A 15,643-nucleotide genomic window follows, 5' to 3' on the forward strand; every position below is an offset into this window, starting at 1 on the left:
TTTAAAGTTGGCAACTTCTTAGTTTGCTTTTCCACTCACAGAAACGGAAGTGTGAAGAGAAAGCAAAGGGTCTGTGTAAAGGTGCATGAACCTCATACAAATCCTAGGTTATTAAGCCAGGATTTCATCATGTGAATGAGACCAGTCAGATTGAGTTGGTTAGATTTCTGAAGCAGAAATAGTCAGCACCTGAAACTCATGCTTGGCAATATTAATATTGCATAAAAGATACCATGCAACATAGTCTCTGCATTGAACACTGTTACCAAGAAACAATTACTCATTTTCTGAAAAACCCTGAAGAATATTAATAACTGAACAATTCATAATGCACCTTATTGACACTCTTTAAGCTGTCAATGTACTTAGAAGGGAAATGCATCCATTTTGGTAATATTAAGTACAGTCCTATACAATTCAAATAGGTATTTACAGACAACCACAATCTTATGCACAATTCTAAGTTAGTCCTATTGAGCTCTGTGGAACTTGATTCTACCCAATCATGCATAGTACTTTGCAGTAAGAATAAGCAATAACTGTGAATTTTTATTGTATTTAATATATCACTCTCCTCAAGCCACCACATGACTATTTTTAGATTGTGGTACCTGTGTTGTGATCAGCCAGAGTTTAAACCCTTATCTCAAAACAGAAGTCATTTGGGCTGGTTTGAATATAATTGTCCAACTTTGTGCATGTCAGCTGAAGACTTCTTCAGAAGTACCTTCTTTATCAGTAAATTCTAATCTGCGTGCTCTTTTTTTTCATACCAGATATGCTCTTTTCTGATTTAATTATTTACTAACATTGAAGATTTTTACAACTATTAAGCTCTGCTCTAGCTCTGCTGCTTTAATTGTACTATGTATCCAATCTCATTTACATGGCAAAATCTTTAGAGATTACTGTTTGCTTTTAGTTTGTGTGTATTACCTATTGACTAAAACTCTATTGACTAAAACATGTCTAATAATACAAATCATCAGAAAGAAAAAGAAAGAAAGAGGACATACTTCACTATTCCTTTGTAAGTAAATGATCTTCTGTGACTGGTAATACATAGTTTGTCTTTGGCAAAATATGTGGTTGGGCAATGGCACCAAACCTCACTTCCATTTTATTACCTCAATCCTTTCCCTTTTTGAGCACTTTCAATCTCCACCTACAGCCAGGTAGATTGATTATTTATTTGATCACAGCATCTTCCTCAGTTTTACGTTCTATGATTTGCCACTCCTTCTACTACATCCTATGACAAATTGAACCCTTTATTTGCTCTCCACTAAACCCTTCTCCCCTTCCCTCAATAGGCATATTGGGGGAATCCTCAAATTGTTGTGACCCAGTCCCCAGTCCTCTTCTATGACAATTCCAGAGTTACCAGACTCGGAATCTGTGACTAACAGTTCAGACTTAGATGAGGAGTCTTGTCAGCCTACCAACCACACAATGCTCTTGACTCTCCCAGAACCTCAATAGACAAGACAGTGAAAAGTTTCAACTCGGCAGTCCACACAATCATAAAACATTATTTTTGAGGGACTGAGATTTTTAAAATAGCACAGAACCAAACAACCATGAATTTAAATTTTCCCCAAAACTTGCAGTACCATTAAATTAAGCCATATTTCAAAAACCAATGTCATTCAGTTTACTCTTGTTCCATAATGAAGCTGGTTAACAGAGAAAAAGGAAGGTTTAAAAGAAAGCATAACTTTTCAAAACACTACCTTGAAATGGGTCAAAGTGCGTTTCCGATGATCACACCACTCAGTGAAATAGGAGAGGCATTTGAAGAACAGCAAGAGATTCCCACTCTCTTCAACTCTAGAAAACAACATTATGCCATTAAAAAAATATTTCCATACCCCTTACAAAAATTCATTTATAATTTTTAAAAAAATATTTAGAACATCATTAGATTTTCTTTAGGCCCTCTGTTGGAAATAACTTGCTAAAGCTGTTCAAACCAAATACCACATCCTTTTGTGTATCTTCTGTTTAGGGTGATTTGTTGTGCTGTTTTAAACAGATTTGAGAGGCTTAGTTCTGATTTGGATGCAATGCTAATCCATAGTTTGTTTAGCTTAACTATAATTTGTTTGCACATCTGAAACCATAGTTTGGGGCCATCAAACCAGTACTGTAGATTACAGTTTGCAGTTGCTTTGTAAAACTCAGTTTGCGTTAACTGTGATTTGTAATTACATCTATGTTCCATATCCTGGCTTAATTCTAGTTTGTTGCATTGCTCCACGAATGCTGCACATTCGCCTACACAGATACAAGTGAAGAGTTGCTGAAAATTAATCTGCTTGCTTGGTTAAGAAACTGTCACTGACACTTTCACAGACCTCACACACCCTACTCACTCTGCCCGGCAGCTCCATTCCCTACCATCTCATGATTGTCAAGCTTCCAGCAGCAATGATGGAGTGGAAAGGCAGGGAAGAGACCACAGGCACTTTTACTCATATCTAACAAGGAATACATGTTAAAAGCACAAGTTTGCAAGCCCTACCATCACCAACAAACTCTGGGCAGGATTAATCTAATGAGTCCCATCAGCAACTCCTGAAATTGATTAAGGTGAACAAAAAAGAAAATGCTTCTGAAGTTATTCAGCCATGTGAGAGGTGGGAACATACAAGCCCAAGGCTCACTGCAAATTGTGCAAGTCATGCTAAACCACTGTTTACAGTCACATGAAAATGAAGTCGTTAAAAGAAAATTGTAACACATGCAAAAAACAACAGCTTATGAACCACAAGCTATGTGTGATAACTTTTAATGATGTTGAACAAGGAAATGTTTCAGAATTGTTGGATTCTACATTAAGTCTTAGAAAAAAAAAAAAAGGTTTTTAGAGTACCAAAGCATGATTACGTTTTTGCACCCATACTGGGGTGGGGGTGGGGGTCGGAAGCAGTGACCCTTCCAGTTATGGCAAAAAATGCTTCATGTTTTACCCTCCTCCACTACCTACAAATGTAAGAGTCTTTCAGTGCTTAATTGGATCCAGATGTGATCTAATACTCACTTCTGGCACACTACTGATGGACTCAAATTTCAGTTGGCTGGTAGGCAAAAGTCAAGTTTAAATGCTTCATACTGCATCAAGAAAGCAGCTTTTGAAATAATTACACAATGAGTTAGTTCTGTGATGATGATATAACAATCAAATCTAGCATGAAAGCCAAACACTCGCTTATAATATTTTTTGGGGAAACTCTTTCCCATCGTTATTTTGGTGAATGTGCCATATCAATTATGTTAGGCAAGAGCTGGTATGCCAAAGTAAACCCAGTCCGGTTTGCTAAATATCAATGGGCACTATATACGTATGAAAACTGTTACTGCATAAAATAAACACAGTAAATCACTTTGTGTGACCCATACAACAGATTACACTAAACATTGGCTGCCACTTTTTATATTGCTCTCAGAAATGGGCAGAACTTCTGAGATGCCACTGCCTATTTCCACAGATGAAGGGAAAGAGTCAACTGTACTGCAACAGGCAGAGAAATTCAAGATCAGTTAGGCTCTGGGAAATACCACATGCTGAAATAGAAATCCTGACAAGAAAACCTACATTTATGTACTGCAAAAATGCTAAGCTTATTTTTTTCATTTATCTTTACCTTGGTTTTGCAGCCAAGCATGTTTCTAAAGGATCTAAACAGTTAAAAAAATAAAAATAGCCATATTGATGGTTTTGTGTATGATTTTGACTTCCATTTGGTTTGATTTGAAAGGGAAAGGAGGGGGGAACTATGCGCTGTAAATATTATTTATTCCAAGCCTGCTGTTGTTACTGGGGGAGGGGGGGAGAAAGCCTTCCTCAAGTGTATTTTGAGTAGCAATTCTCAAAGGCAAGGGATGCTTTAGTGATTCTAAGAATTGCTTCTAGAAACATGCCCATAGTGATTCCCCACAATTCACTGGACCAGGACTAAATCATATTTCTAACACTTGATTTCCCTACACAAACCTCCTATTTGACTGTCACAACCCCCATTTCTGCATTTATTTTAAAGGGTAAGGAAACAAGAGTTTAAAAACTCATGTGATAAGTTCTCTAACCTATGAACATCTTACATATAAAGTATTTGTGAGTGTGGTAGCAATTCAGCTTCAGGTACTTTTAGAGGAAACTATCTGGACACATTCCAGTTTGGGTTCAGGCCTGGTTTTGTCCCAGACTTGGCCTTGGTTGCCCTGACAAATGACCTTTTCTTCAGTAGCGATGGGGAACTGAAATCCTGCTGCTCCTGTTATAAGTCTCAGCAAACTTTCATACCACTGACCATGGTATCCTCCTGGACCATCTCTGTGAGTTGGGGATTGGAGGCACTGTTTTATGGTGGTTTTGCTCTTACATATTATTGTTTAGCTAATTTCTTATGTGCCCTTCACCTATAAGTTTCCAGGGTGCATTTCAGCAATTTAAAAATATATTATTATTATTATTATTAAGTTTTCAGTTTTCCAATAATCACATGTAAATCAATACATACTCAGTTTGACCTCTCCTCCTCTTAAATATCAGTTTAAAACAAATTACAGTCAACAAATAGGGTGGATACTGAAAATATGTATCTCAGCTGTCAAAGGCCAAGATAAAAAGGTGCCCCTTCAGCATATGACAGATACATACTTGCATGACATGTCTCAGAGCATAGCATTGGGAAACTATGTGTCTACAATCTGGCAACATAGTTGCAGGATACCACAAAGCACTCTTTATTTCCAGGGTTTGTTTCCAGGGTTGTTTAGCATCAGTATGAAGCCATTGGGAACAGTCACTGGGAAGTCTGGGGTACAATGTCATCACTGTGCTGATGCCACCAAGACTGTTTCTCCATTAAAACTGAGTCAGGAGCGGCTAGGCACAAGCTGAACCCGTGCCTGGCAGCAGTGGTGGGCTGGACAAGGGCTGATAGACTGAAGCTGAACCTAAGGCAGAGACACTGCGGGTGAGTGATTCCCAAATCACAGATTGGTGCACCTTTAGAATAAGGTAGTTCATTCTCAAACATAAAAGCTGTATTATCTTGTATAACCATATATGCCAGCAACTTAATTAAGAGAGCAATTTTATACCACATGTGGGTGAGGGACATCAAGCCCAGGGGCTGAATGTAGCCCTTCCTATCCCACCCTCAGGACTCTCCCTAGGCCATACATCCTCTCCCCAGGCCAAGTCAGTCACCTACCCAGTGTGAAATGCTTTTCCCTGGGTGGAATGTGTCCTTTGACTGTGATAGTGCCTTTTTGTTACCTGAATGGATAGGTGTATAGATGCACCACTGGTATGTAGTCTGCTAAACTATGAGCCACATCTGTTGATGCTGGCCCCACCAACCACTGACATATGGCCCCTGGAAAATTACCTTCAAGGGAATAAAAGTTACCCCTTGGGCTAAAAAGGATTCATTGCCTTACTTTACCACATAGCTGAATGTCTCACTGAACTCAGTGGGACTTGGAACATACTATATGTTGTGTGTAACTGACATTGTCCAAAGCAAAGAAAGATATTCCTCTATATCAGGGGTCTGCAACCCGCAGCTCCGGAGCTGCATGTGGCTCTTTTACACATTTGCCGCGGCTCCGGGGCAGATACTAGCGAGGGGAGGAGGCGCATTGTGTGCCCCGACACTCCCCACTGTGGCGGGCGCTGTACTGGCTGTGACGTCACATGGGGGCGGTGCGTGCGTTAGTCACGCACCGTCCTGACGTCACCTTCCCGCCCGCTGTCAGATCGCGGCTCTGGAGATATATTTGTTTTAAATGTCGCAATGGTTTTGCGGCTCCCAGTTTTTTCCCCCTTTGGAAACGGGTCCAAGTGGCTCTTTTTGTCTTAAAGGTTGCAGACCCCTGCTCTATATATTAGTAGAAGTCTTACCTTGATACAAGCTTGCTTAAATCCAAATATTCGTCAGATTCTATCACAATCCTAAGGTCCGTAACAATAGCTGAAACATTTTTGTTACACTGGTTCAGAAAAAAGAAAATGTTTTATTAATAGATAAAATAAGTAAAAAATACTCAAATATAGGACTAAAATATGATCAAATTACAATGATTTTTTCTATATATAGTACATAATAAATCAATGAAAGGTGACCATTAAGAGAAACTGCAATTTGGCAGAAATTTGGATGTCCTATGTTGATCTCTGCATGAGTTAAGGCTACTCCAAATTCTCTTCAACATTAGGGAAAACTAAGATCTGAAGGCACATGAGTCAGTCATGCTGCTGATGCCAAGGAGGCCAAGAATAGGGTTCTCTACTTCTGTAGTAATACAGAAGGTGTCAAACTTGCACTATACTGCTGGCTTACCCTTCTACCACTGTAAAGTGTGCATTTGACAAGTGTTAAACTACTCTTGGAAGATCTGGCAATGATTACTGCTGTTTCCTCTGGGGTGCTTTTAAGAGATGGCATTTTTGGCTCAGGGCTAGAATGTATCCTTCCAAGTAGAAATAATAGTTGGGAAGAATTTTTGATCTACTGTGACTTTATTTTGTGAAGAACTATGGAACAGCCACTGCTTTTAGAAACATAGGAAGCAGCCCTATACTAAGTCAGACTACTGCTCGACTGGTTCAGTATACTCTACTCTGACTGGCAGCAGCTCTTCAGGGTTTCAGATGGGGGGCCTTTCCATTCCTGTCAGGAGTTGAATCTGGGGCCTTTTGAATGCAAAGTGGATGCTCTGAGACAAAGGAACAGTAGTAGCTTGCTACCTACCAAAGCAGTAATACAAAACCAGTACCCAAGTTAACATTAGCACAGAAGTAAACTACTGCTGTCTGAAAAGCTTCCATGTGCACTCTGAAGAGCAAAACTTAGCAAGGGTGAAATATTTTAGGCAAACTAAAATCTTCAGAAGCTGAAGTTACATATTTATATCCAAGTGCCATCTTGTGGTTGAAAGAGAAAATGACAAATGCAACGTCCTAGTTCTTGAGGAAAAGAGATTTTATTTTAGATTTATATCCCCAAAGCAGTGCAAAGCATTCATGAGCTACCACAAGTCCATTCTTTAAAATATAGAATAACTGAAGCCATACAAAGAAATGGACATTTTAGGAGATAAGTGAACAAGTTAAAAAATTTACTGGCGAAGGGGCTCCAGAGAAAGGCTGCTTAAAATGGCAGCTGCTGCTGCTGCTGCTGGCACCAACAAAGCCCAGCCCCCTTCCTCCTCTAGACAGGGCGGGGAGAAGCCAGGAGGAGGGAGGGAGGAGGTACCGCCACTGTGTGAGGGAGAGGGAAAGAACGCGTGTGTTGGAGATCCAAGTGGTGATTCTCAGACCGTCCACGGGACAGATCCAGAAGGCAATTGGGCCTGATCCGGCCCGCGGGCCTTAGTTTGCCTACCCATGGATAAGGCTATCAAGAGCTGCTAACCATGATGGTCATGAGATATTACAATGTTCTAGAGCTGATTATCCTAAAACACTTCAGCAAGATTCTTTAGATGAACTTATGGATATCACATACCTTAAAAACTAAAGGTTTGGGGTTTTTTATTTGATCTCTTGTTTTATGCTATTGTTTCCACAACATGTGGAGAACACACTAAAACACCCATACAGCTGGTTTCCAGGGATGTCAAATACACATATAACAGCAACATGCAAACAGTCAACCATTTTCACTCCCTTCACTTTGCTGCACTCCTACCCGCTTTCACTTTACTTAAGGAAAACCTATTACTTGTTTTTACTTTCCTTCGTTCTCTGATCTTGGCAAGACACAAATAGTAATTCATGGAATTACCATGTAAATGATGTAAATGGAAAAGTCTTAGGGAAAGACCAACAGATTACATCAACTCAACCATGCTGCAAATGACAGTTTTCCACTTATAATGGACATCATGTGAACAATTTCTGGTCTTTTAATTTTCACAGAAAAATTACTTCATTTCAGCAGCAACCTAAAGCTAAAGACACTATTACAATTCCACTGTATGAAAGATCTACAGGTGGATATTTAGGGATAGCAGAATGCCCTCCCAGAAGGCACATCTTCTGCTTACATTGTGATCTTTTTAGCACAAGGTGAATATTTTTTTATTTTCCAAGTCTTTTTAATTTTTAGAATTGTAGAGTTAGAAGGGACCATGAGGGACATCTAGTTCAACCTCTTGCAATGCAGGAATCTCAGTTAAAGCATCCATGACAGATAGCCATTCAACCTCTGCTTTAAAACCTTCAAGGAAGGAGAGTCCACCACCTTCGGGGGGGGGGGTTGTTCCACTGTTGAACAGCTATGCCATCAGAAAGTTCTTCCTGATATTTAGTTGAAATCTCCTTTCCTGTAACTTGAATCCATTGGTTTGGATTCAACCCTCTGCAGCAGGAGAAAACAAGCTTGCTCCATCCTCCGTGTGACAACCCTTTAGATATTTGGCTATCATATCTCCTCTTTCCCAGGCTAAACATACCCAGTTCCTTCAACCATTCCTCATAAGGCTTGGTTTACAGACCCTTGATCATCTTGGTCACCCTGGAATAAATTTTACCTTCATGCCGATGTAAGACTAGCCAGGTTCCTTCTTTAATCAGGATTTGAGATTAGAGTCTGGAATCGATTAACAAATCTAGGTTAAGTGGGGACACTATCTAATCTTAATAATAAGCATTAATGTAGAATTAAATGTGGGAGATAATTTCACTCTAGAGGAAGCATGTTACCCCACTGCCTAGCACTGATTACCTAACCACAGTTTAAAAAGCACCAGCATTACAACTGAACTGCCCCACTGAGGGCAGATGTTTGTTGTAAGGCAAATGCTGCACATGACAACTAACCAATTCCAAGCAAGATTATCACAGCTACAGTTGCAGAGGTAAATTACAGGAAAGTGCTATTTTGTGCTGTATTTAAATTATAAGTGTAAAAAATAACTACGGTTGCTAGGTATATTACAATTTGGTGTTTCTCTGTAAGAAACCTAGGATGTCACATAAACAGAGGCTCCTGTTTTAATGACTATTTCTTATACTATATAGCTTTATAGTATATTTCAGAGCAGAAGAATACATAATCTGCAATACTCACCTTGTTCATGCATCACAATCAACCAGTTAATAGTTTACCATGAATGAACAGATGGCTTCCAATTCAGCTCCCCTAGCAGGAGCAGAAACAGCAAACAGCAATCCTTGGTTTAGTGTTATATCCAAAACAATTCCAAAATCAGCCAGAAATCATGGTTTGCAATTCCCACTCATGCAGTGGGTGGGGAGTTGAAGCAGAAGCCACTTGCATGCTCACAGTGAGACAATGTCTGTCCTACTGGGATAAGTGAACAAGGTGAGTATGACAGACTTTAGACCTACGTTATAAAATATAAAATAGAAGTCTGGATTTCAGTGCTAGTTTATGAAACACTGGTGTACATATATTTTTCTAAAGGGGAAACAATTTTTCAATAAAGATACAAATGGCAAATCTATAGTAATTTATATTTTGATGCTTATGACTATGTCATTATGAGAAGATGGAAAATGCTGCCATCTACTGGCAATTTAGACTTATTTACCTTGTTCTAAAAGGATGCGGGTGGCGCTGTGGTCTAAACCACAGAGCCTAGGACTTGCCAATCAGAAGGTTGGTGGTTCCCTTTACCTTTAACTTGTTCTAACTCAACCCTCCCATCACACCCCATTTAGATTACAATAGGACAAATCTATAGTAATTTATATTTTGATGCTCATGACTATGTCATTATGAGAAGATGGAAAATGCTGCCATCTACTGGCAATTTAGACAGCTGTTTATCGCAGCAGCCCTGGCTATAAGCTCCTCAGGTGAATGTTGCCTCTCGGAGGAACCTCTCTTGGGGGGATGGTCAGCTCAGAGACCAGGGACAGCAGCAGCAACTTCTCCCGGGAGGACTTCCAAGGAGAGAGGAGAGGAGAGGAGAGGAGAGGAGGCGAGGCTGAGGGAATACTTCACAAGGGAGGGTGTTCAAAAAAGGGTGAGAGGCTGCCAGCTCTTCAGTCAAGGGGTGACTTAATTGGGCTCCTGAGCCCCAGGGGTGCTGCAGAAAGAATGTAGTTGGTTAAGGGAGCCGTGGACTCAAAAAGGTTGAAAACCTCTGCTGTACACACTGAAATAAACAGCTGAACTCAGTGGAGCCTACTTCTAAATAGGCAAACACAGGACTATGCTCTTAAATGGAACAAGTCATCAGAAGAACTAATCTTTCATGTGTTTCTAAATTAAATACACATAAAACACTCAGGGGTGTAGTCTCTTACTCAGAGAAGACCCATTGAAATTAATGATCATGACTAGCATAGGTTCATTAATTTCAATACTAAAAGTCAGTTGAATACAACCCTCAGTACTATTCATTGTATTCTATCAGAAGGAGAGATGGGATGCCAAGGTGACTCAAACAACTCTACTCAGAGACTAGTTAAATTTGGCTCTTCTTCAACTACAGTACTTCCATGCAAGTTGGTTAGTGTTACGGAACTTTAACTGTAAGAACTGGTGCTAGAGGTTTCTATAATTTTCTTCTTTCCTCTTCATCCCTTTTTCATTTTGCATCACTTTACATAGTTGGCCTGAGAGTCAGTGCTGCCATATCTGTTAGTGACCTTATATAAGTCACTCTGGATGCCATTTCAGCTGAAGAGTGTGACATAAATACTTTAAATTAAATATTGCAATGAACTTTCTTTTTAGAAACACACGTGCGCACACCAAATACTAATCATTAGCAAGGAAAACTGATGTTTTATCTTTCATGCTGAAGGAAAATGCTACTAGGCTTTCTAGAAAAGTAGTTACCAAAATAATCAAAGTGACGCTGTGACCAAATATAGATGGTTGCCAAAGAAAAATCCGACTTCCTAATATATACCTGTTTGATATGAACGTCTTCTTCCTTTGCCTGATTTTCTTCCATGAGTTGAAATTCCAACTGAAAGGACACTGAATGGCAATTTCCTGATAGCCTGTATTTGTGTGTAGTTCTAGTTCCACCTACCACAAAAGTAAACAAAAAGAGACCTTTATTAAGGTACTGATATCTGTTTAATTCATTTAAAAAAGTAAGTAATAACATTAAAATTAGCCATATTTAACATAAAATATTTATTCTACCAACCAGTTCATGATTACAATTGTCTGAAGCTGGGCTGGAGGAACTTGTGGACCCTCCACGTGTTGCTTGTTCTGAACTGCCATCTTCCCTGACTATGCTGGCTGGGGATGATGGGAGCTGAGAGTCCAGAAAATATTTAGAGGACCCCTATAGAGTGAAGTAGCCGCATTCATTCCAAACCACACAAAGGAACAATCTGTACTGACAACGGACTCACAGTGAGTTCCCTAATCAATGAAATGGCTAAGATCAAGTCAAGGTTATGTCCAGCCACATGTGCTGGGCCAACAATGTACTGAGACAGCCCTGTCATTGTCATGGAGGCTATGATGTCCAGAGCCCACCTGCTTGGGCAGCCTTAGTATGAATACTGAAGTCCCCCATGACCACTCTGAAAAAGCTATTCAACATAATTTTCGAGAATACTCACACCTGCTTGATCAGGGAGATTGTAGTACACTGGGATGAACAGTACATTAACAACATCTCTGATCTGTCTCTCTGGCCCAATAACACAAACAATCCCTTGAACCCAGACAATGCACATCAGTCTCCTCCTAGAAAAGGGGACGAAGATTTTATGGACTATGGTGAACCCCTCCCCACCGTTAATCTCTCTGACATGGAATGATGTTGCACCAAATACACAGGTGAACACACCTGGGTTAGCAAATGGCCACCAAGCTCATCAGTCCGAGTCTGTTATACACACCAAGTCAGCTTGGTGATAGATGTTTTATTCTGGGCAGATCTGGCATTAGTCAGCACCACCAGTATAACCAGTGTTGGCTGACCAGTATCCCCAGATTCTAAAATACAAAAGGAAAAACAGAAAGGGGGGGGGGGCTTTCATTTAACTAGGCCTCTTCCTCTCCTCTGTAAACCTTCACTCATCTCCATACCTCCACCTATCTGATATCATGAGGATATGCAGTCCCAATACATCTTATGTAGAATTAAAGACTATACAGAAAACGGAAACTACAGCGTGAGGATTTGGACAACAGGTTATCCTACCCCAGCTGTAGGATCTTTTCAAATGTGATAAGGTATGACATATGACAGAAGCTTATAGAAATTAAGAATGGGTGAGGCACAAAGAGTCAAAATACTTACTTTTCTCCACAGGTTTTCTAGAACAATGTGTGAAGCAAATGCCTGTAAATTTCATCATGAAGAAGAGATCAGACTCTAAGAAGTCAAGCTGAGTTTTCAAGTCTGGAGAAAATTCATAGTGCCTTAAGTTTTCTTGAGATTTTCCTTTAAATGATTTCCTGATAGAAAAAAACTTCAGCTGTCAGCAAGAAAATGAGAAGCCTACTTCCAGCATTGACATATTGGCAAATAGCCTAGTTTTTTGTGTAAAGTATTTCAATACACATCTCCCTAGTATTGTTTTACATAGCACTAGAATTACATTGCACTGGACTGGCTCAAACTTAATGAACTTGGTCCAATAAGCCATATTTTATTCAATTAATAATGAACTGTGTTCCCAGACACTCCCTTCTCTCTTCCTTTCCTTGCAAGTTTGGCTTTGGCACCAGTATCCTAGATTATTAAATCTAGGACTTCCAACAAATCAGAATATCCTGGTTTCATATTCTGTTGGTTGTTTTTTTTTGTGTGTGTGTGAATCCTTAAACTAATGTATTTCTCATCTGGGAAGTTGCAAGAAACAGTGGCTTAAGAAACTATCAGTGCCAAAGATAAATGCATGAGGGGAAGAGGAAGCCTACAGGAACACAAGTTGTTCTTGTTGCAATAAGCCACAAACCAATATCATTATGTTAAAAATGAGCAAACTAATCATTTTAGTTTTAAATCTAACAAATATGATAATTAGGCAGGTTGTACACAACAGTACTCAAGGCCACCTGTTCTTTACACTGGTGTTAATATTTATTTTCCTTTTCTAACTGATACCATGTAAAAGCACATCTATTGTTGAAACAAAAGGTCATTTCCAATTTCAAAGTATCAGCTTCCTAATCACTTAATGTACTGGCTGCCACTAAGATATCTGTAACAGATGCCCTTTTACATTTGAGTAACAGAAAAAAGTTCAGTTTTACATTGCCTGCATATAGGATAAAGGCAATTTTCTACATTACTGTCCAAACCAAACTCAGGACCCTTCAAGGATCAGTCCCAAACTGCACATTACTCAGTTGGCTTTACATATGAATAAACATGGATTGGGCTAATTAGATAGATAGATAGATAGATTTGCATACATAGCCTTCATTATCTCCCCGTCAGAATAAGCAAAAGATCCATGTAGACTACATTCATATTCTTCTGTTAACATCTTAATTTCTTCTTCCAAAGACTGGATTTCATTTTCATAAATCTTAATATCATTATTATTCATTTTTCACACCCCAGGCTTCCTACAGAAAAGAGAATGAAAACAGCAGTTTGGTAAGTAATGGGTTCCCCATCCCCCCGAAAAATTAATGTCATTAAAATTAAAGTTAAATTTTCAAACTTAAGTGGAAAAAGTAACATTTATTCATTGGCTTTCTTAACAGACATTCTGGTAATCATCCCTAAAAGCTTTTTAAGGTTGGCATGATTTTAATTGTTTATCTCTTAATATCTTAATGAAGAAATTAATTTGAAGTAAGTGAATTTGAATTTTGGGGTACAATCCATGTAGTTAGCTCATCTTAGTTGTCAGAAGCAAGAATGAGATTCAGCTTAACTATTCCAGAAGTTTATAACATGCAGTTAGATTGCCTGAACCAAATGTAAGATGTCCTGAATCCCCTCAAGATCATTGGATATATTCTGTGGTGCGGTGACATTAAATACAGTGGTACCTCGGGTTAAGTACTTAATTTGTTCCGGAGGTCTGTTTTTAACCTGAAACTGTTCTTAACCTGAAGCACCACTTTAGCTAATGGGGCTTCCTGCTGCTGCCGCACCGCCGGATCACGATTTCTGTTCTCATCCTGAAGCAAAGTTCTTAACCTGAAGCACTATTTCTGGGTTAGCGGAGTGTGTAACCTGAAGCATATGTAACCTGAGGTACCATGTAGATACAAGTGCTGTGATCTGAGAGTCTAAAATACCAAACCACACATGCCAAGTACATTTCTTTATTGTCAGTCTTGGCATACTTGTCCTTTTTTCTTTTTCTTTTTTTGCTCTTTAAGTATCATGAAGGTAGAAACACAGGGCAGGGGAGAGAGCAAAATGTGCTTTTCAACGTATGCACACATATACGTCTAATGGGGACAGAGGTGGGCTTCCTTTATGGCCACCAAATGCAAGCCCTACTAAGAGTCCCAGGCTTCCCCAGTGTTTTCATCCCGAAGGGATTTTCTTATGCGGTGCTTTGCCATCAAGGCATTACACTAACCTCACCGTCCCTGCCATCAACTTTGAGGGAGTCGAGGCGGGGGCAAGAAATAGTTTCTGACGGAGGGCTTGGACCCCAGATGAGGCGGCATGAAGCGGTCCTCTCAGGCGGCAGAAATGCCATCACCCGACCCTGGAGAAGCTCCGCTTTGCCGCTGGGGAGGCCAGCATGGAAGCTCCCACCCCGGCATGGGGCAAAAATTTCCCTCAGGGGCAAAAACGTCTCACACAGGCCTCAACTGTGGGGCCATTTGGCATGGAGACCCGCCGCGACTACGAAGGTGGGGAGGGCCAGGCGGCAGGGAACGGCACAGGCTCAGAGGCACTCTCGCCAAAGGCAACAGGGGCCCCCGTCGTTGCTTCAGCAGCAACTCCTGGCAACTCTCCCCTGGGCCCACCGCCGCGAGGCTGACGTAAGGAAGGCAACGTACCCCTCGCGCCGCCGCGAAAACCGCCCGAGCTCGAGCTCCTCCGACCAGGCGTTAGATCTGAACTAACCGCCAAACAAAGCGCGTCTCAGACGCTACCATCGCTTAGAATAAGCGGGGGGGGGGGAGAGATAAAGAGGCTAGTAAGCTTCGTCATAACCCTGGGGTTGGGTTAGGTCTCCCCACACCCCGCCACGACTCTTTCGAAGAGCCTTGCCGCGAACAGAAAAAGTTTCCGCGGAACAGCCCATAGCCCTCTTTTTCACACACCCCACTACTTTCCGTTTCTCCCTCTTGAGGAAGATCAGATAGTTCAGTCCAGAAGTCTGCCGAGTATACTTGCCCGGCTGGGAAACAGTGAGCTTGGATAGCACGTAGAGATAGGAAAAATTTAGAGCGGTGCAGAGCTCTAAAACGGGAACACGCGCGCAGCATTTGCTTTGGGTTATTAGGAGAGCATTGGAGGGAGCGGTTCAGGTGGCTGTTTTCTATGGCTGGTACCCAAGCTGTGTTTTTCATTTTTCATTGATTCAGGTGGGAAAACGTCCACAGCTAAAAAAGGACAAAACGGGTAGCTTTCAGCGCCCTTCCATTACCAACCTTCCCCACCCCTTTTCTAAATCAAGAGCTTCTTAACAAAGTGATGCTGACTGCAGCGTATTCGAACGTTCCTAACTCCGCGGACCTGAGACGATTAAGCCCCA

The 15,643-nt window shown here is 40.6% G+C and overlaps 1 protein-coding gene across 1 annotated transcript in view; it reads right to left on the bottom strand.

Annotated features, from left to right (window-relative positions):
- CENPP (centromere protein P) overlaps positions 1–15,177 on the bottom strand; it is a 146,773-nt gene extending 131,596 nt beyond the window's left edge. Inside the window, exons 1-6 of the mRNA XM_028718853.2 lie at positions 14,943–15,177; positions 13,383–13,538; positions 12,262–12,419; positions 10,903–11,024; positions 5,915–6,003; positions 1,734–1,830 (exon numbers count right to left, since the gene is read on the bottom strand). Of these exons, the coding sequence (XP_028574686.2) occupies positions 1,734–1,830; positions 5,915–6,003; positions 10,903–11,024; positions 12,262–12,419; positions 13,383–13,519 (603 nt within the window). The 5' untranslated portion in view covers positions 13,520–13,538; positions 14,943–15,177. The remainder of the gene's footprint in view (positions 1–1,733; positions 1,831–5,914; positions 6,004–10,902; positions 11,025–12,261; positions 12,420–13,382; positions 13,539–14,942) is intronic.
- Between the last annotated feature and the right edge of the window lie 466 nt (positions 15,178–15,643).

This window comes from Podarcis muralis, chromosome 2 (assembly GCF_964188315.1).
Source record: "Podarcis muralis chromosome 2, rPodMur119.hap1.1, whole genome shotgun sequence".
Classification (NCBI taxonomy): domain Eukaryota; kingdom Metazoa; phylum Chordata; class Lepidosauria; order Squamata; family Lacertidae; genus Podarcis; species Podarcis muralis.